Raw genomic sequence first — 20062 nt, forward strand, 5'->3', positions numbered from 1 at the left:
CATCAATGATTGACTAAACTCTGTCACATGATCTGCCCTCCCACTGTGCCAACATGGCGGCGCCCAGGTCCTAATCTGGGGAAACGTGCACCGAGACCAATTTGGTTTTCGGTGCCGCAGGAGAAGGTGAGGGGGGCCTGGGCGACGCGGGGAGGGATCCGGAGCATGGGTGCGCCCGCTCGAGGGCTTCCGGCTTCTCAGGGACAGTCCTCCAAAGACGGGGGGTGGTGTCAATTTACTGAGGTCACAGGGTTTCCTTAGTTCCTACTTTACACTTGTGTAGGCCATCCGGCCAGGAAAGCAGCTCTCTGATGCTTTGGCTATTCTCTCCCCCGCCCTCCGAACTAGGCTTGGCGGGCAGAGGCGCCCGCGGATGTCCCGTGCGAGGATCGTTCTGTGGCTAAGCCTGAGTCTCCGCTCCGCCCGCAGCTTCTCTAGAGCCCGGTTTATGGAGGGGCAGCCCCAAGGGCCGCCAAATCCAGCGGCAACGGAGAATGGCACCGAGCCCTGCGGAGAAGAGCGCCCACCTGAGGTTCAGGAGACGACGGTCACTGAGGGGGCCGCCAAGATCGTCTTCCCCAGCGCAAACGAAGTTTTCTACAACCCAGTGCAGGAGTTCAACCGGGACCTGACGTGAGCAGAGTCCGGGGTCAGCTTGGCAGAGGGCAGTGGGTCTATGAGGATGAAGGGGTGTGAGCTGACTCTCCGTTTCCCGCAGATGTGCTGTGATTACCGAGTTTGCTCGCATTCAGCTTGGGGCCAAGGGAATCCAGAGTGAGTAGAGATCCAGGCTCCTGGTGGGCAGGGGTGTCACGCAGAGCTCTCTCGTTGCCCCGCCCCTTCTCTCCCTTACCTTCCAGAAAGAGTCCAGCCGTGTAGCAGGCCCTGGGCTCTGCTCCTCTGCCTTTCTCCAGGGACTTTGGGGAAGATTTTCTTCCCTGAATCTTCTGTATTCTGAAGAGTTGGGGGAGGTTTCTCAGATGGCGCTTTGATATCCCCTAACTCGTGCGTCTGGATGGCTGCAGTCAAGGTGCCAGGTGAGAAGGATTTGCAAAAGGTGGTCGTGGACTTGTCGGAGCAAGAGGACGACAAGGCTGAAGTGAAAGAGGGTGCAAAACTGGCCCCGGGAGACCAACCTCGAACAGCTGCCGTGCGGGATATCTGCGAGGTGGGGCCTGAACGTGGGAGGTAGCAGCCCGGGAGTCCAGTGGGTGGTAAAAGAAGGAAGGCTCCTGGAGGGGGAGAGCGATAGGAGCTGGGAGGGGGGGGCTCCTTGGCGCCCAGCAGAGGATGGAGGCATGGATGTGAGTGGGGCTCCCTGCTTACTCCAACAGGAAGGCCTGCGAGTGCTGGAAGGCCTGGCAGCCTCCGGCCTCCGTTCCATTCGCTTTGCGCTAGAGGTGCCTGGGCTCCGATCCGTGGTTGCCAATGATGCCTCTGCCCGAGCCGTGGATCTCATGCACCGTAATGTGCAGCTCAACGATGTGGCCCACCTTGTACAGCCCAGCCAGGCGGATGCCCGGTAGGTGCTGGGCAGTAGAGGCTAGCTGCTGGAAGGTGCTTTCTGGAACAGAGGTCCCTGGGGTCAAATCCTGGCTGTGTCATAATCTTGCTCTGTGATCTTGGGAGAGTGGCCTTAGCCTCCTAGAGCCCGAGTTTCCTTGTCTATAAAACAAGGACAGTAGTTTTATAGGGGTTGCTGTATTTTATAGGGGTTACTGATTATACCTGTGTGGCTTGTGCTCTGAGGTGGAAATAAGTACCATTATGGTCTCCATTTTAGACTCAACTTCTTGTACTTTTATTCAATCAAGTGAACCAGTGTATATCCAGTGCCAGGCACCATTCTTTTTTTAAAAAAATAAATTTATTTATTTATTTTTGGCTGCGTTGGGTCTTCGTTGCTGCGCGTGGACTTTCTCTAGTTGCGGTGAGCGGGGGCTACTCTTGGTCATGGCGCACGGGCTTCTCATTGCGGTGGCTTCTTTTGTTGTGGAGCACGAGTTCTAGGCACGCAGGCTTCAGTAGTTGTGTCACGTGGGCCCAGTAGTTGTGGCTCGAGGGCTCTAGAGCACAGGCTTAGCAGTTGTGGCGCACGGGCTTGGTGGCTCCGCAGCATGTGGGATATTCCTGGACCAGAGCTCGAACCCATGTCCCCTGCATTGGCAGGTGGATTCTTAACCACCGCACCACTAGGGAAGTCCCCAGGAGCCATTCTGCCTGTCAGGACTGCATCGGTAAACAATACAGACAAAATCCCTGACCTTGTGGAGTTCATAATGCAGGGGTCAGCAAACTGCAGCCTGCGAGGCCCACGCCTGTTTTTTTATGGCCTGCCATCTAAGAATGTTTTTCACATTTTTAAAGGTTTAGAAAAAGAAGAATATGTGATAGGGACCATATGTCTCGCAAAAAGCCTAAAATACTTACTACCTGACCCTTTACAGAAAATAAATGAATTAAAAATGTTTGCTTTCTTGACCATATTAGAATCTAATAGGGGGACTTCCCTGGTGGTCCAGTGGCAAAGAATCCACCTTACAACGCAGGGGACGCGGGTTCGATCCCTGGTCAGGGAACTAAGATCCCACATGCCGCGGGGCAACTAAGGCCACGCACCACAACTACTGAGCTCGCGCGCCTCAACTAGAGCCCGCGTGCCACAAACTACAGAGCCCACACACTCTGCGACCCGCGTGCCACAAGTAGAGGAGAGAAAACACACCACAACTAGAGAGAAGCCCGCGCGCCAACGAAGAGCCCGCGTGCCACAACAGAGACCCGACGCAGCCAAAAATAAATATAAATAAATAAATAAATAAATAGTAAATAAATCTTTTTTTTAAAAAAAAGAATCTAATAGGAAACACAGATGATAACCAATAATCATGACAAATAAACAAACTGTGTAGTAAACTAGAGGTGAGAAGTGCAGGAGGCAGGGGTGAAATAACAGGGTACAAGGGATGGACGAAGGAAGGGTTGCAGTTAGAAATTACACGGTCAGGAGCATTTGCATTTTCTCACCTGCAAAGAACAACAATAGTTTCAAATCTGTGGAAGATTGTGTGATTAGATGAGTTAATACATTTATAAACCGCTTGAAACAGTGTCAGGTAAATATGTGCTGCATCAGTATTGGCTATTATTATTGCCATCTTGTTTTTCTGGTTTTTTTGTTTTTGGGTTTTTTTTTTTTTTTTTTTTGGCCGCACTGCATGGCTTATGGGATCTTAGTTCCCCGACCAGGGATTGAACACAGGCCCTTGGCAGTGAAAACACAGAGTCCTAACCACTGGACCGCCAGGGAATTCCCTATTATTATTGCCGCTGTTGGATAGGTAGACAGACCCAAGAAGGAAAAGTTAATATAGTTAGCAGATGGATAAGCCAGGATCTGAAGCCGCGCAGCTGGCCCCCAAGTCCAGGCCAAAACCATCACATTGTGTGAGTGAACGTGTGTAGGGAACAGCACGGGTCCCTGGTGCAGGGGATTGAGGACCTGGCCCTCTCGCTCCTAGGATGCTGATGTACCAGCATCAGAAGGCGTCGGAGCGGTTTGATGTCATTGACCTGGACCCCTATGGCAGCCCCGCCCCCTTCCTGGATGCAGCTGTGCAGGCTGTGAGTGAAGGAGGTGAGGCCAGCCTGATGCAAGGGCGGCGTGGGGATGGGTTGGGGGGGGGTTATGTACTGAGCAGGGCTTGGGGTGTTGGAGGGTCCTCACTGCCGGGTCCCTCCCCACAGGGCTGCTGTGTGTGACCTGCACAGACATGGCAGTGCTGGCGGGGAACAGTGGGGAGACATGCTACAGCAAGTACGGGGCCATGGCCCTCAAGAGCCGGGCCTGCCACGAGATGGTGAGGGGCCTCCCAACTCTCCTCCCACCCCCAGACCTGCTTGGCCAGATCCATCCCAGGCTTTCGATGACAAGCACGTTCTTTGTTTTTTTAAAAATATTTATCTATTTATTTATTTTTTTGGTTGTGCTGGGTCTTAGTTGCAGCAGGCGGGCTCCTTAGCTGTGGCATGCGAACTCTGAGTTGCGGCACGCATGTGGGATTTGGTTCCCTGACCAGGGATCGACCCCGGGCTTCCTGCATTGGGAGCACGGAGTCTCAGCCACTGTGCCGCCAGGGAGGTCCCAACAAGCACGTTCTTTAACCCGCATAGTTCCTGAGAGCATGGCTGCCAAATATGGTCCTTTGGGGGTGGGGTGGGGCAGTAGTTTTGCCCAGGATAAGAGTGGGTGATTATATTATTCTTTCTAGTATTCTCTACTTCAACAACTTTGCAATTTTCTTTTCTTTGTTTTGTTTTTTGTTTTGTTTTTTGTTTTTGCCGCACTGCATGACCTACAGGATCTCAGTTGCCCGACCTGGGATTAAACCCAGGCCGTAGCAGTGAAAGCCTGGAATCCTAACCACTAGACCACCAGGGAACTCCCACAAAATTATTATTATTATTATTATCTCTAATTTTATACTTCTTATTTATTTATTTATTGGCTGCTTTGGGTCTTCATTGCTGTGCGCGGGCTTTCCCTAGTTGCGGCGACCCGGGGCTACTCTTTGTTGTGGTGCGCGGCTTCTCATCGTGGTGGCTTCTCTTGTTGTCAAGCACGGGCTCTAGGCGCGTGGGCTTCAGTAGTTGCAGCACACGGGCTCAGTAGTTGTGGCACGCGGTCTCTAGAGTGCAGGCTCAGTAGTTGTGGTGCATGGGTTTAGTTGCTCCGCAGCATGTGGGATCCTCCTGGACCAGGGATCAAACCCTTGCCCCCTGCATTGGCAGGCAGATTCTTAGCCACTGTGCCATCAGGGTTGTCCACAAAATTTTTTTTTTTTTTTTTGCGGTACGCGGGCCTCTCACCGTTGTGGCCTCTCCCGTTGTGGAGCACAGGCTCCGGACGCGCAGGCTCAGCGGCCATGGCTCACGGGCCCAGCTGCTCCGCGGCATGTGGGATCTTCCCGGACCGGGGCACGAACCCGTGTGCGCTGCGTTGGCAGGCAGACGGACTCTCAACCATTGCGCCACCAGGGAAGCCCACAAAATTATTTTTTAAGGCAGTTTTTCCAGGTTTGCATTTGGCTCTGGGTTCAGGTCCTAGTTTTGCTGGTGGCTTTGGGCAAGTGACTTCACCTTTTCTGGGCCTCTGTTTTTGCATCTGTGAAATGGGTATGATGATGACCCAGACCCCACCAGGTTGCTATGGGGATTCAAGAAGGTCGGGTTGGCTATGTTGAGGGGCTGGGAAAGGAGGGCTCTTGTCCTTGTTCTTGACCTTGTTGTCAGGTCAGTCTGGAAAATGCTGCCTCCTTTCCCGTGTCAGAGTCTTACTGCAGCCTCTGGCAAGGAGAAGGCCCCAGTAGTTCGCAGCACCCAGTATCCTGCCCAGAGGAATGCAGGTCCTTGTGCCACATCACACAGCATGGGGCATGCTGAGAATGCTAGTTGGAAGAGGTTTGGTTTACTGGGCCTGTGCTTTCCTTAATCATTTTGGGGGGGGCGGGGCGTGCTGCACGGCACGTGGGATCTTAGTTCCCCGACCAGGGATGGAACCCATGTCCACCGCACTGGGAGCGCGGAGTCTTAACCACTGGACCGCCAGGGAAGTCCCTTCCTTAATCATTTAGTGCCAGGGCCTTAAAGAGACAGACGGGTGTGATTTCATAGATGAGGGAACTGAGGCTCTCACTTGCCAGGGGTCACTCAGGGCTGGCCTGAGAACCCGGGGAGCCGGCCCTGACCCTGTACTTGCGAGCACCTTGTGTGGCTCCCTGTAGGGGAGGTGGCGGCGGGGGCAGGACTGATGGCTGGCACCCGTCCCCCACGCCAGGCCCTGAGGATTGTCCTGCACAGCCTGGACCTCCACGCCAACTGCTACCAGCGCTTCGTGGTGCCCCTGCTCAGCATCAGCGCCGACTTCTACGTGCGCATTTTCGTTCGTGTCTTCACCGGCCAGGCCAAGGTCAAGGCCTCGGCCAGGTTAGCCTGGGGCAGGGAAGGGTGATGGATGAGGGAGGTCACGGGGCCTTTCCCGGGGCGGGGGGAGGGAAGGCTGCCCTGGGGAGCCCAAAGGGGACCCAGTCAGCCTGAGGGAAGAGTTGGGGTGTGGTGGCAATTCCAGGAACTGGTGGCCACCCTGGTCTCCCACAGCAAGCAGGCGCTGGTGTTCCAGTGTGTGGGCTGCGGGGCGTTCCACCTCCAGCGCCTCGGGAAAGCAGCGGGAGCCTCCGGTGGCCGGTGAGCAAGGGGGAGCTGGGGGGGAAGGTGAAGGGGGCATCCCAGCCAGGGTCACCACCCCCGACCTCACCCCTCTCTGTGCAGGGTCAAGTTCTCTGCAGCCTGCGGCCCCCCCGTGGCCCCAGAGTGTGAGCACTGTGGGCAGCGACACCAGGTGGGGCTGGGCGGGGGTGCGGGGGGGAAAGGCCAGGGGGAGGCGGGGGTCCTGGCTGTCCTGATCCCTGCTTATCTGGTCCCTGTGTGTCCATAGCTTGGTGGCCCCATGTGGGCGGAGCCCCTCCACGACCTAGACTTCGTGGGCCGTGTCCTAGAGGCTGTGAGCACCAACCCTGGCCGCTTCCACACCGCCGAGCGGATCCGCGGGGTCCTGAGCGTCGTCGCCGAGGTGGGGACCGCGCCGTGACCGGGAGGAGGCCCCGCGGGTGCCCAGCCATCCTGCCTCGGTCCGCCCCACACCCATCCCGTCCTCTCTCGCAGGAGCTCCTGGATGTACCTCTCTACTACACGCTGGACCAGCTGAGCAGCACCATCCGCTGCAGCACGCCCAGGCTCCTGCAGCTGAGGTGAGGCTGGGCCCGGGGCGGAGCCTCGGCCTGACCCCTGGGTGCCCTTGGGCACGTCGGGTCCCTCTTGGACTGGAGTCCCCTATAAAATGGAGGTCAAACATAACCCCGGTCTAGGGCTTCTCATGCACAAGAGCTTAGAACAGCTCTTGGAAGCCATGAGCCCTGGCCACGGGGATAGTCTTACTGTGAAGGTGGTTGGCATTATGCAGGCAATGTAGTCACCGGGAGACGTGCAGCCACGCCAGTCTGTGAAACAAGGGTCACACTCACAGGTGAGCACCGACTTTGGGGTCCAGCCTTCCCCTCCCCCTCACAATCCCTCCCGGTCCCCAGGTCTGCCCTCCTCCATGCTGGCTTCCGGGTCTCCCTCTCCCACGCCTGTAAGAATGCCGTGAAGACGGACGCCCCCTCCTCGGCCCTCTGGGACATCATGCGCTGCTGGGTGAGGCCAGACCTGACCAGATGGAATTGGGAAGGCAGGGGACGGTCAGTGCCAGCATCCTCTGACCTCTGACCTTTGCCTCCCAGGAGAAGGAGTGTCCGGTGAAACGGGAGCGCCTGTCGGAGACCAGTCCGGCATTCCGCATTCTCAGTGTGGAGCCCAGGTAGGGGCATGGCACGGATACGGCTGCCCGCAGGCACGGGAAGTAGACGACACAGACCCTTCTCCTCACAGACACATGCTCATTCTTCAAGTGAGATCCAGAATCCATCCACTTCTCTCCCTCCCCTTCTGCCCTCACCCTATTCTGGCCCCAGTACTGCTCAGCTGGACCAGTGCAGTGGCCTTCACCACCTGGTCCCCCAGCTCTCCTCCCCCCACATCCTGTTCCCCCCGCAGCGGCCAGAGGGCACCTGTGAGCACAAGTCAGATCCCGTCCCTCCTCTGCTCAGAACCCTCCGTGGCTCCCACCTGACTCACTAGAAACAATTCTATCTGCAGGCCCTGCACCATCTCCCCCTCACCTCCCTGCCCTCATTCGTCCACCCCCCCCCCCCAACTCCACACTGGCCTCCTCACCCAAACTCACCAGGCACAGCCCCTCCTCAGGGTCTCTGCATGGCTCCCAGACTCTCCATTCCCTCTACCGTGCTCTTTTCCCCAAAACTCTTAATCTCATGCCCTCACACGTTATAATTTGCTGATTTCTGATTTGCCCCATTGCTTGCCTCTCTTGTGCATTAGAATGTCAGCTTTACCGGCAGCAGACTTTAGGCACACCGTAGGCACTTGATAAATGTTTATTAAATGAATGATAGAAACCTGACGTCTGCAGACACAGTTTTCCCAAAGTACGTCGAGCTGCACTGAGGTGGGCAGGTGGCCTGGGCGGTGTGTGCCCGCCTGCCTGGTAGATGCCCTTCAGCCCCCATCCTCATTTCCCTAGGCTGCAGGCCAACTTCACCATCCGGGACGATGCCAACCCCAGCTCCCGCCAGCGAGGACTCAAGCGCTTCCAGGCCAACCCCGAGGCCAACTGGGGTCCCCGGCCCCGCGCCCGGCCACGGTGAGTGAGAGTGGGATGGGGGTGGGGCTTGGCTGGGGGGAGTGGGCACAGAGGCCAGATGGAGCCTCCGCTACTCGTCTCCCTACGCAGAGGCAAGGCGGCAGGCGAAGCTGTGGAAGAGAGACGCAAGCTGCTCCAGAATAAGCGAAAGGAGCCGGAGGAGGACCTGGCCCAGCGGGCTGCCCAGCTCAAGACATTTCCCTGCAAGAGGTTCAAGGAGGTGAGGGGCCCCCCAGCCCCCACTGAAGCACACATGGGTTCGCCTCCTGGCAACAGGGCTGGGCCAATGGGCAGGCAGGGCTGGGAGAACTGGGGCCAGGCAAGTGTGTGGGAGTGAGCTCCCCATCCAGGGAGGGAACCCAGCAGAGGCTGCTGAGCTCCGGGCCAGGGTTCATTCACACCCATCATACTCCCACCAGGGCACCTGCCAGCGTGGGGAGCAGTGCTGCTACTCGCATAGCCCCCTGACACCCAAGGCCACTGCTGAAGCCACCCCCACTGACTGTCCAGAGGCCCCCAATCAGAACCCCCTTGGGCCTGGGGCTGCTGCTGGTCCAGGCGAAGACTGAGCCAATAAAGACTTTTCACCTTCCCCTGACTGTCATTTGTCTGAATGGGGAGGCTGCCTGTGGTGTGTCTGTCCATCTGCTGGAGGGGCTCTGTCCATCTCTTCAGCTGCTTGTCTGGGGTCTTTTCCTCTGTCCATCTGTTTTGACTCCCTTGGGGAGCTCTGTGCATCTGGGCTGTGTTTGTCCCTGCCCGAATGAAGTGTTGTCATTGTTTCTGACGGGAGTGTTCTGTCTGTATTGGAGAGGTGGGGAGCTGATCGTCTTCCTGCAAGGTGCTTAGCCACCCATTTGCTGGCGCCTGCCGTTCCCGAGGTGGCCACGGGGCGGCAGCCGTGCGCTCACGCCCGCAGGGACCTTTACCCCCTTCCCCTTCCTCCCACCCTCCCAGCGTGGGCGCGCCCCCTGGACGCAGGCACGCGCGCAGGCTGGTGTTCTAGACCCCGCGCCCGCTTATGGACTCGCGCCCCCGCCGCCGCCACCTCGCCGCCTGGTTTCTCTGGCCCAGTTCCCGCCAGGGCCCCGGTGGCGGAAGCCGGACCGGAACCAGGCGCCTCAAGCATCCGCTCCAGACCAGGTGCTTCCTGCCCTGCGGCCCCTCGGGCTCGCACACTGAGGCACCCGGCAGCCTGCTGCAACCCCTCCCCACAGGGAAGGGGCGGGTGGCAGCATTAACGAAGAGGCCTGGGGCAGAATCCCCACCCTGCCACGTGGTAGCTGTGGGACCCTGCAAGCACCCTTAACCTTGCTTCATCCCCATCTGTAAAATGAACCTAATTCCAGAACCCACCTTGTAGGGATACCAGAGTTAACTCGTATGTTTAGAACTGTACTCTTGCTTCCCTGGGACAGTAGGAAGGTTGCTTGTGGGGTCCTGGGCTTCACCTGATTCCTGAGTCGGGGGGCGATAGTTCGGTGCTGGGGGGCAGCTGAGGGCCTGCCTGGGGCTTCTGCAGTCGCCCAGATATGCACTGGGCAAAGTACGACTGACCTGGTGGGAGGTTGCTGGGGATAAGGGACAGTGTTATGCTGACAGTGTCACTGCTTACGTTGTGGTACCCAGCACCCCTCCCTTTGTGAGGCCCAGCAGGAACTTGAGCTTTACCACCATTCCAAGATATTTACCCAATGCCTCCCTGAAGTGGACCCCACTGTGGGATGAGGGCCAAGGACCTCTGAGTTGGGGCTATGTGATCCTGTGACGTGGAGGCCCAGGATTGTGGGGACCTGCTGGGGAGGCACCTATTAGAAGGTTCTGCCAGCTCTGGCATGGGAGGAAATCTCCCCCAGCTGTGGTACTTCCCCTCACCCTCCTGGGCCTGGAAAGGTGGTGTGGATAGTGCACGGGGGGGGGGGGGGGCAAGACACCTGCCTAGGCTGGACACCCAAGGCCAAACTGTCAGAACTGCCCTCCAGTCAGTGCCCCACTCCAGGGTGGGGTTGGCAGAAAGGCGGGGAGGCACTCTGTAGAAAGAGGAACCAGGCAGGGTGAGGAGAGGAGAAGGGGGCCCCTGGGTCACGAGGCCCCAGCAGGGCCGGAAAGAGCTCTCCTCCACCCCCATCAGCACGGACACAGCAAGGGGTATTCAAAGCTGGAGGACAGGCCCAAATGACATAGGGACCACTGCATCCATCCCTGCCTCAGTGTCCCTTCTGCATGCAACTGGGCACCTCACTCCTAGGGGTGTGCACCCTGGCTGGGATCCTTCAGTGCCTGGGGGGATGGAAGGTGAGGCCTTGAGGGGTGACAGTCAGTCCTGCATGTGCCGGCTGGGGGCGGGGACTTGAGGCCCGCGCTAGGAGATCCCCGCCCGCTGGTTTCCTCCGGGGTCAGCCCGGCTCCTTATCAGGCGCGGCCAGGCAGCCAGGCCCTTATCTGCACTGGCCCAGCATCCTCCAGCCGCTGCGCCAGGGGTGAGAGGGAGGAAACCCGGCCGCCAGGGGCGGGGAGAGGGCAGGCGGCCCGGAGCTGCTCACTTTCCCTGGAGGGACCTACCCTGTTGCCACCGCCGCCGCGGTGGCCCTTGGGAGCCAAGGAAGCGGGGCGGCCTGATGCTGCGGCCCAGACAGGGCCTCCGGCCGCCAGCAGCACAGAGCGCAGAGGCCCGAGCGGGCGGCGGTGCCTTGCCTGAAGTCGGAACCACATCCTGGACCTGAAGGACAGAGTCACGGCCATCAGTAGGCATCCGGAGCAGTGCTGGGGTAAGAGTGGCGTGGGCCTGAAATTGGGGGATCCCGGACCCGCCTACATTCATTCATTCGTTCCTTCCTTCATTCATCTAGGGGGCCCACTAAGTGAGAGACTAGGCGTAGCTAGGGAAGACAGGGCAGAGGGGCCAGGAATCCCAGACATTGCTGGGACATGCCAGGCCATGAGGCCAAGAGTGAACAGGGATGTGGAAGCAGGGTGCAAAGGGGTGAATACTGATGGGGGGTGGGGAGGACACAAGAGCCAGAGGGAGGATTAGGGCATGACTGTGCTGGGCAGGAGGGTTAGCATCTGGAGTCAATGTCAGCAGTGGGGTCACAGGGGACATTTTCAGCGGGTGGGGGCGTGGTCACTGGAGTGATTATGGAGGACTTTCAGAGTCTGACATGGAGACAATGGGAAGAGCCTCAGGGTTATAGCTGAGGGCCACATGGTCAGCCAGGGGGCAGTGATCAGTGAAGGGTCAGTCAATCGTGGAGGGATTCCAAGGTCCATGGTGTCAATGAAGGGTCTTGGGATCAAATCTGAGGGTTACAGGGGCACCCTGTGGTCAAAGGGTCCATCATGGGTTCCCTGCCTTGCCCTTCCCTCCAGGCTCCAGGCGAGAGGGGATTCTGGAAGAAGGGAAATTTGCTCAGGGGCTGTACAACTAAGGCCTCATGGGTCGCAGACAGCTCAGAAGCAGCATTGCTGAGCTCAGTGCTGCCCAGCACCTCAGTGGGCACCTCCTGTCCTTGTGTTGGACCCCCTCCCATGTCCTGGTAGTTTCTGGGCCCACCCTGCATCTGCCTTTGCCCACTGAACTGCCACCCCCTCCAGTCTTCCTCCCATTTGAGGGCTCTGTTGGGCTAAGGGTGGGGGGTGGCTTCTGATTCCCCCCTCCCCGCTGGCTTCCTTCCTCCCACAGGTGAGCACCCCCTCGGGGTCCATGTGCCCGCCCGAGGCCCAGGCAGAGGTGGGCCCCACCATGACCGAGAAGGCCAAGATGGTGTGTGCCCCCAGCCCAGTGCCTGCCCCGCCCCCAAAGCCTGCCTCGCCTGGGCCCCCAAAGGCGGAGGAGGTGGGCCACAGAGGCTCCTCGCCACCCAGGCTGCCCCCTGGCGTGCCAGTGATCAGCCTGGGCCACACCAGGCCCCCAGGGGCAGCCATGGCCACCACGGAACTAAGCACCCTCCGTCCCCCGCTGCTGCAACTCTCCACCCTGGGAACCGCCCCAGCGCCCCTGGCCCTGCATTACCACCCTCACCCCTTCCTCAACAGGTCAGTGGGGGACTGGGGCCTGGGGGGAATCCGGGGTCAGGGTCCTTACCCACAAGGCATTAGTGACCCACGACCCCTTACAGCCTCTACATTGGGCCGGCAGGACCTTTCAGCATCTTCCCTAGCAGCCGGCTGAAGCGGAGACCAAGCCATTGTGAGCTGGAGCTGGCTGAGGGTGAGTATGGGTTTGTGTTCGCCCAGCCATCTCTGCTGGGGCCCACGTCTGTCACATAGCCTTCCGCAGGGAAAGGTTATGTGACATCGCACACAGACATACACAGGACAGCCCACACAGGGGCTCAGGCAGGTTACACCCACGTGCAAAACCCCAGAAAAATGGCCAGTTCCACACAAGCACAGCCACCCAACGAGCCACAAAGGGTCGCGGCAAGACACAGCATGGCATGGGGGCTTCAAAATGACAGCCACGCACATGCGCAGGCACACAGGAAACAGCCACGGGACAGCAACCATCCAAGAGACAGCCACACGAGAGAGAGAGTCACAGGACCGCAACCACAGCCACTGAGGTCCATGGCCACACAGGAATTCGCCACACAACCACACGGCAATGATCACACACCACAGCCATTTAGATATACCAGGAGTTCACAAGGCCACCTGAGACATGAATGGCACCACAATCACTGGGAGAGAAACTCTCAGAATGAGAACCATAGGGACAGCTCCCCGGACCGGCAGCCACATTCCCTAGAGAATTTCAGCCCTTAACATCAAGGTGTAGACAGAGGTACAGAAGGCTTCAGTTGTCTGCAGCTTGGGCCTGTGACAGTCCTTGTCTAGGCAGCTTAGAGGTGGGGCTGCGGGGGCTGCTAACTGGCAGGAGGGCTACACGTGGATCCTACGTGTGTATCCCTTGGGTGGAGAAAGGCCCAGCTCCCCGCCGGGGATGAAGTCCCATGAGGGTGCTGGGAGTCTGGAGTAAGGGCAGGTGGGGGTGCCTGCTTCCCCCGGGCCATGGCGCCAACCCTGCCACTCCTGTCCTCAGGGCACCAGCCCCAGAAGGTGGCCCGGCGCGTGTTCACCAACAGTCGGGAGCGCTGGCGGCAGCAGAACGTGAACGGCGCCTTCGCCGAGCTCAGGAAACTGCTGCCAACGCACCCGCCCGACCGGAAGCTGAGCAAGAACGAGGTGCTCCGCCTGGCCATGAAATACATTGGCTTCCTGGTGCGGCTGCTGCGCGACCAGGCAGCGGCTCTGGCCGCAGGCTCCGCCCCTCCAGGGCCCCGCAAACGGCCGGCGCACCGAGCCCTGGACGACGGCGCCCGCCGCGGGCCTTGTCGCAAGGCCGAGGTGGTGGCGCGCCCGCAGCCCGCGCCCCCAGGCGGCCCCGATGGCAGCCCCGGTGGGGCAGGCCGACCCATCAAGACAGAAAAAGCGGCTGTGAGTCCGGAGGTGCGATGACCTCCACGGTGTCGCCTCTGAGCCGAAGGGCACTGGGAACTCAGCCCAGGGCCGTCCAGGAAGGGGCGGACGACGCTCAGCGCCTGCTCTGGAGATAACTCCCCCGAAGAAGGACCAGTGAAGAGTCCCCTACAGGGGAAAGGGCCCGGGGGTCTGGAAGGGCGACCGTCGCCCCCAGGGGCCCTGCAGACCCTTTTATCGCCCACCGCCCGCTGGAAATGGTCTTGTCCGCGTACCCCTCCCGGGGGAGAGGCCCGGGAACCAACACGTCATCGGAGCGGTCATCGGACCCAAGTGGTGCCGCATTTTTACGTGCTGGGGTCACCGAGGGAGGTGGGGAGGGACCGGAGAGCCTACTCCTTTCTCACCGGCGCCCCCTCCCGGAGACCAAGAGATACGTGCTCCTCGACGGTGGCGGCCGCCGGCCTGGCGGGAGGAGGCGCAGAATCCATGCGGCGGCCCCACCCCACCGATCCCGAAACTGTCCCGCACGATCGCGTTAGCGAAGGCTCAGGCGCTCTTGCTTTTGTTTTTCTTTATTTCTTTATTTCACATACACATTAGCCATTCAATGGAGAAGCCGGAGAGAGTCAGGCAAAGATGGTATAACAGAAGCGCAGTGACGGGGGCGGGTTGGGGTGGGGCGGGGCGGAGAGGGAACGTACGGGCTGGCTGCCTACTTGCATTCCGCTAGGACACTGAAAACCCAGAAAACAAAACAGACAGTAAACTACCCTTGTTTCTTATGTATCTCAGTGCAGAGACGGGGGTGGAGGGCAGAGAAGGGGAGACCAGGCTGAAGGAAGAGGAGCGGAGGGACGGGGACGCTAAGGGGGAAGCACACCAAATCCATTAGTACTATATATAGAGATACTCGTATATACTGCGTTTCTTAGCCTAAGAAGAAACTTGTTTGACGGGACGGGCGGCCTTTGCGGTCCGCGATGCTGGTGCTGGTCGGGCGCACGGATCTCCCGGGGCCGAAGCGGGGCTGGCCCAGGCTGGCTTGCGGGGGGAGGGGGGCGCCCCAAGGGTGGGTGGGGGGGAGCAGAGGCGGGGCTGGGGTGCCCCTCGGGCTCTCGATTGGGGGACGAAAGTTCTCGTGACTTTATTGCTCCTTTATTTTCTCTCGTGTGTGTGTGTGTCGGGGTGGGGGGTGTCCGTTCAGCACGGTCGGGGTGGGGAAGTGGTGGGTCGTCTGAGCCACCCGGCCCCTCTGGGACCCAGAGCGCGGCGTCCGCTCCGCCAGCACGGGGGTGAGAACAAGGCACTAGGTCGGCCGGCCAGCGCGGGGGCGGGTGTGTAAGGCAGTCGACGGGGTTGGTTGCAGGGTAAGGATGGGGCTGTGTGCGGGGCCGTGTGCGTGCGTGCGTGCGTGCGCGGGCCTGGGCGAATCGACCTGTCAGCTTGGCTGGTCCTGTCCTGGAGCGTCGAGCCTTCCCCGTACTCCCCGGAGGGTGACCGGGGTGGGGGTGGGAGGGTGATGTTGAGTCGCGGGCGCCGGGGAAGCGGTGGGGGGCGGGGGAGGGGAGAAACTACCAACTTGCTGAGCGCGCTCCTGATAATGCTGGTGAGGGTCAAGTTGGCGTCTGGCTCAAAGAAGGACGCTCGGGTTGGAGAGGGAGGGAGGGGACGTTTGTTCGTTGGCATTGACCTCTGCGGGGGAGGGGCTGGGGACCCGCCGCCGCGCCCCCGGGCCCGGACGGGGATGGGGCGAGGAGGGGGCGCTGGGCCCCGGGGAGGGGGCGCCCGGGGAGACCCGCGGCCAGAGCAGCCCGCCGCCGGGCGCACGCCGCTGTCCCGTTCCGTTAAACTCAACAAAGAAGGGATATGCGTGTTCCTAACAAGTGCAGGATATTTAATTGATTCATAAACTTATGTATAATAGTTTGTGGGTTTTTTAAAACGTACTTTATAATGTAAGAAGCACCAGGGTTTTTATGTTGAATTATCTTTAAAATAATTTTCTCTCGTCCTTTTCCTTTTTGATCTTGTGTTGGTTTTTTAATGTCGAGGTGTTGTTTTTTTATTTTTCAATTCTAAAATGTGAACGTTTCCTTCAGCCCTCCCACCGAAACCGAGAACGAACGACGAAACAAATAAAAACCCCAGATCATCCTCGTCAACGCAGGAAAACGACTTAAAAAAAAAAAAAAAGAACAAAAAAAAAAAAAAAAGGAAAAAACACTCAGCTTTCGTTACCCCCGCACAAGGCGGGGCAGGCCCGGTTCTTTTAGCGTCCCCAGAGCCGCGAGGACATTACAACAAAAATAGAATTTTTTTTCTTAATCTCTTAACATACAAAGATAGGAAAACTCTCTGATGCATTGCACTTGGTTCAATGAAAAAAAAAAAAAGTTCATTTCCCCCATATATATTTTTTGTGGGTTTTTTCTCTTCTAACACGTCCCCACATCTCCTGTCGCCCTCGTCGCCCCTCGCCTGCCCCTCACAACAACACTTAGGAAAGGAGCGGCCCCCAACCCCCGTGCCCACCCCGGCAGCCCTGCAGGGCGCGCTCCCGCCCCGGCCCAGCTGGCCTGCAGCTTCCGACCTCGCCTGGGCGGGCGCCCCGCAGACCCCCGCCCCCGAGGACCCACCGCGCCCGCGGCCCCGATTGTCTTCGAGGGAAGGGGCGTGTGCGGCCGGGCAGGGGGGCAGGGGTCCCTTCTGCTCCCCTCTCAGCTCTGACCCTGTTTAGCCAACCAAACTGAAAAATCATTGCACTTTGACCGCGCGTCACGCCCGGCCCACCCGGCCCCCCACCCCCCGCCCTACTCCCCACGACCCCCAGGCTCCCGCGGATTCCCCTATCCCCTGCTTCTCAGACCCGGTCCTCCTCGAGGGCTGCACGCGGATGGGGGAGGGGCTTCGCTCAACTTCCAACAAAAGCCACCCCTGGGGCCAGCCACCTTGTGGCTTCCAGCTGGGGAGGAGGCACCACTCAAGCTGGCCCCTTTTGCCCCAGGTAAGAGCTCTCCTCTCCTCTCCAGCCACCTCCCTCCCCTCCTTCCCTCCCTTTGCTTGGGGCCACAGCCTCACAAACTAGATTCACAATAAATAAAGCCCATAACCCACCCCTATGTGGTGCAACGTTGGGTTGATTGACTTTCAGAGGATCCTGACCTGTGCTTTGTGTTTTCATACAGTTAAGAAGGAGAGAGAAAGAGAGAGAGAGAGGCACAAGGACTCCAGAAGGGGGCCAAGATGCAGGGAGGAGGGAGTAAGGCACAGAAAGACAAGCCAGAGGGGCCAAGTCACACCCTGGAGGCGGGCTGGGCGTGCTCTTGCTCCCCTCCCTCCCAGGGGGGCTTCTGAAGACCCTCTGGACAGGCCCCCAACCATCCCTTGGGGGAGGAGGGGGCTGTGGTGGTGGTGGTGGGGGAGAGCTACTTCTTGTGGTGTGTTACCAAATTGTTCCCAAGTTGCTCAAATGGAGGAGTTCCCAATTGCAACAGCAAAAGACCGAAACAATGAATGCCCCACCCCTAAATAAAGAGTAAAGACATTACAGCTGAAATCCAGAGAGAAGTGGCCATGGGGGTGGCGTGGGGGAAAGGGGAGGCAGAGAAAGCTCCAAAACACTTTTGAAAAAGGACGACACCCAACACCCTCCAAAGGAACTGAAAGTCGGCAAGCAGGACGCCTACCTAGCGCGGGTGGCGGTTTAGCCAACGGCAGCGGCGGCTGCCTCGTCCTCCTCGCTCGACTCCGGGGTCCCCTTTCTGCTCCACTCTCCGGCCCGGCCACAGCAGGGCTGTCTGCGTAGGGGCAGGGGCAGGGACCGATGGGGCGGAGCGAGGGCACCTGCATGCGGGGCTGGGGTGTGGGGGCAACCTGGGGCCCACCTCCCCTCACGTGTAGCATGTCAGGACGGTGACCTTCCTGGCCTGCCTTGGGAGGGAGGGAAGAGGGGACCTGTCCCAGGCTGGGATGGGCTGTCTAGAGCATTCCGACCTTTTCCTATGGACTGTACAGAGGGGTTTGGGGCCCGGGGAACTGCCCCTGCAGCTCAGGGTCGGGTGGTAGAACACCCTCCATTCTGGGAGCACAAAACTAGCTCCGGGAGATGCCCCCTGCCCAGCCGGGGTTGGGGGGCTTCTAGCCCGAGGGTGGGGCAGAGGGACATCGCGAGGCTACCCTGCCTCACCCGGTCCAGAGCAGCTGGGGGAAGAAGCCAGAGGCAAAGGCAGAGAGGGAGGGAGGGGGTGGAGTCTGGAGGGGAGAGCCCTCTGGATCTGCACCCCATCATCTTTACAAGCTGGTCCTCTGAGCTCCCTAGTGAAGCTCCGGCCCTAGTCGAGGGTGGGGTTCCCCTAGGAAGGGTGAGGGTGGGGGACAGGCCCCTTCAGAATTGTGCTGGTTGCTTTGTTTGGGGATTTTGCTCCTTCCCCAGAAGGCCGGGACGGGATGTGGGGGGAGGAAGGCAGTTCTGCATCCTTTCTTTCTGTCCTCTACTTGACAGAGTCCGTTTTGCATGTTTCTTTCTGCTTGGCTGCTGGTGCACAGCTCCACCGAGACCTCTTCTGAGGCTCTCCGAGAACTGAGCTGCTTCTGGGGGCCTGCAGGGGTCCCCGGGCTGGAGGAGAGAAGGGCTGAGTGGCTGACGACGTCTAATGTTTGCTTTTCGGTGGGGCTGGGCTGGGCTGGGGGATTTTTTTCCACGTCTCAAAATTTCTTCTCCCCCCTTTTGAGGAACCTCTTCTTTTCATTTTGCCATTTCTTTTGTCGATCTTATCAGAGGAACCAGGACTGAAATGGGACGAAAAAAGAGGCGATATTGAGAATAGCAGGGGCAGGTCCCTTCTTGCTCCCACCTGGTCCTGTGACTCCAGGCTGGTTCCTGAGGCCCCTGGAGGGTCCAGCTCCAGCAGAGCCAAGGACACCAACACCTCGTGCAGAGGTACATCCCCACTCTGTCGGTCCCTCCTATGGGGATCCTGACACCCCAGGAGACCCTGCCTCCGGTGCTAGAGTCCAGCTGGCCTTCTCGTGGGTACCGTGCCCAGCGGGTGAACCCCCGTGGCTGGCACTGGCACAAGCACAGACCTGGGATCTGGCCATGTTTCCAATTGTTTAGGTTTTTGTGTGGGTCCTGGAGGGTGGGGGAGGATGCCAGGCTACAGCTTTTGTCCCCAGAGGGGTTTGGGGAGTGGCGTGGGGGGTAGCCCAGCTTCTTGCTGAGTTTTCTTTCTGTCTCTTTGGATTAAAAGCAGAAATTCCCATCTGCATAGCTCAGCTAAGGTCCCACAGCCTGAAAGTCTGGGGAGGGGTGGGTACCACATGGCTTCAGTCCCTAGCAGTACCAGGCCTGGGGGAAGGGATCAGTAGCCCAGTGGGCTTGATCTTCTACCCTCCTGGGTGCCACGCCCTGTGGAAGACCTGAGGCTCCCTCGGGTGGGCATCGCTTCCCTCAGGGTGCCAGCAGGGGGCGCCGCCTTCCCACAAACAGGATCTGGCAGCCACTCAGTACAAAACACACCTAGGGTGGACCCCTGGGAACTGGGCTGCCTGGCAGAACCCTCCACAAAAGGCTCTGGCCCCACCTCATGGCCAAGGGGCGGGGCAGGGGGGTTCTACTCTATGGTCTACAGTGCCTGGGTATGTCTGGTTGTACCCTCGGGGCAAAATGGTGGTGGGTGGTCCCTGAAGATGCATCTTGGGGCCTCTCTCCGGCTCAGGGTCACAGACTCAGATCTGCAGAGGCCAAGCAGAGCTAACTACAGAGCATGCACCTGGTGCGGACTCATTCTATCCTCACTCCAACCCTGCACAGAAGCCAGGTGAAGAGAGGGTGGCTGAACTGCCCAAGGCCACACAGCCCACAGGGCCAAGTTGGGACTCAAATGCAGGGGGCAGCTCAAACTCAATGCTCCTAACTGCTATGTGTGGCGTGTTCACAGGGAGGCAGGGTCTGTGGTGACCAGGACACCAGCACCTTTCCAAGGCTGTGGCCAAGGCTGCCACATCAGGGTGAGGGCCTAGGGTGGCTAGATCAGCCAAATTTTCAAAAGAAGCTTGAGGGGCTTCCCTGGCCGTCCAGTGGTTAAGACTCTGAGCTTCCAATGCAGGGGGTGCGGGTTCGATCCCTGGTCGGGGAACTAAGATCCCACATGCCATGTGGTACGGCCAAAAATAAATTAATTTATTAATTTGAAAAAAAAAGAAGAAGCTTGAAAGTCCAGACAATTTCATGTGAAATTTTTCCAATATTTGAAACACTTGTCTTGGTCACACAGATTATGCCTACAGCCCTCAGGCTCTGGTTTGGAACCGCAGGCCACG

At 58.9% G+C, this 20062-nt stretch overlaps 3 protein-coding genes across 15 annotated transcripts in view; 2 read left to right on the forward strand and 1 right to left on the reverse strand.

Annotated features, from left to right (window-relative positions):
* The first annotated feature begins 1 nt into the window (after position 1).
* TRMT1 (tRNA methyltransferase 1) lies at positions 2-8909 on the forward strand. Of its 4 annotated transcripts, none has more exons than XM_004277445.4 (17): positions 6-126; positions 349-633; positions 719-774; positions 1026-1168; positions 1335-1522; positions 3522-3637; positions 3748-3860; positions 5837-5985; positions 6157-6243; positions 6328-6397; positions 6494-6628; positions 6721-6806; positions 7143-7251; positions 7338-7414; positions 8198-8317; positions 8408-8537; positions 8737-8909. In XM_004277445.4, exons 2-17 carry the CDS (start codon positions 374-376, stop codon positions 8884-8886), a joined length of 1989 nt encoding a protein of 662 aa, XP_004277493.1. In that variant the 5' UTR covers positions 6-126; positions 349-373; the 3' UTR covers positions 8887-8909. The 4 variants fall into 4 exon arrangements, 3 of the variants coding, with proteins under 3 accessions (XP_004277493.1, XP_049564244.1, XP_049564245.1); XM_049708287.1 differs by having other exon boundaries at positions 38-126; positions 430-633; XR_004475514.2 differs by lacking the exons at positions 8408-8537; positions 8737-8909 and having other exon boundaries at positions 2-126; positions 7338-7504.
* A 1124-nt stretch (positions 8910-10033) lies between these two features.
* On the forward strand, positions 10034-15752 carry LYL1 (LYL1 basic helix-loop-helix family member). Of its 2 annotated transcripts, XM_049708293.1 has the most exons (5): positions 10034-11085; positions 11687-11853; positions 12000-12352; positions 12436-12527; positions 13362-15752. In XM_049708293.1, exons 2-5 carry the CDS (start codon positions 11752-11754, stop codon positions 13775-13777), a joined length of 963 nt encoding a protein of 320 aa, XP_049564250.1. In that variant the 5' UTR covers positions 10034-11085; positions 11687-11751; the 3' UTR covers positions 13778-15752. The 2 variants fall into 2 exon arrangements, with proteins under 2 accessions (XP_049564250.1, XP_004277495.1); XM_004277447.4 differs by lacking the exon at positions 11687-11853 and having other exon boundaries at positions 10037-11085.
* Positions 14302-20062, reverse strand: part of NFIX (nuclear factor I X) — a 98447-nt gene continuing 92686 nt past the window's right edge. For 6 of the 9 annotated variants that reach the window (XM_033401270.2, XM_049708291.1, XM_049708292.1 and 3 more), the window contains exon 11: positions 14302-18529. In XM_033401270.2, coding sequence (XP_033257161.1) covers positions 18515-18529 — 15 coding nt within the window. In that variant the 3' untranslated portion in view covers positions 14302-18514. The remainder of the gene's footprint in view (positions 18530-20062) is intronic. The other 3 variants (XM_049708290.1, XM_033401274.2, XM_033401273.2) reach the window with 1 other exon arrangement.

This window comes from Orcinus orca, chromosome 3 (assembly GCF_937001465.1).
Source record: "Orcinus orca chromosome 3, mOrcOrc1.1, whole genome shotgun sequence".
NCBI classification, from domain to species: Eukaryota; Metazoa; Chordata; class Mammalia; order Artiodactyla; family Delphinidae; genus Orcinus; species Orcinus orca.

Excerpts from the sequence above, each read along its gene's own strand:
- TRMT1 (XM_004277445.4), top strand. The coding sequence starts at position 374 with ATGTCCCGTGCGAGGATCGTTCTGTGGCTAAGCCTGAGTCTCCGCTCC. Across the intron at positions 3,861-5,836 it reads GCCGGGCCTGCCACGAGATG|GCCCTGAGGATTGTCCTGCA; the intron begins GTGAGGGGCCTC and ends CCCCCACGCCAG. Across the intron at positions 6,629-6,720 it reads TCCTGAGCGTCGTCGCCGAG|GAGCTCCTGGATGTACCTCT; the intron begins GTGGGGACCGCG and ends CCTCTCTCGCAG.
- LYL1 (XM_049708293.1), top strand. The coding sequence starts at position 11,752 with ATGGGTCGCAGACAGCTCAGAAGCAGCATTGCTGAGCTCAGTGCTGCC. Across the intron at positions 12,353-12,435 it reads CCTCACCCCTTCCTCAACAG|CCTCTACATTGGGCCGGCAG; the intron begins GTCAGTGGGGGA and ends GACCCCTTACAG. Across the intron at positions 12,528-13,361 it reads TGAGCTGGAGCTGGCTGAGG|GGCACCAGCCCCAGAAGGTG; the intron begins GTGAGTATGGGT and ends TCCTGTCCTCAG.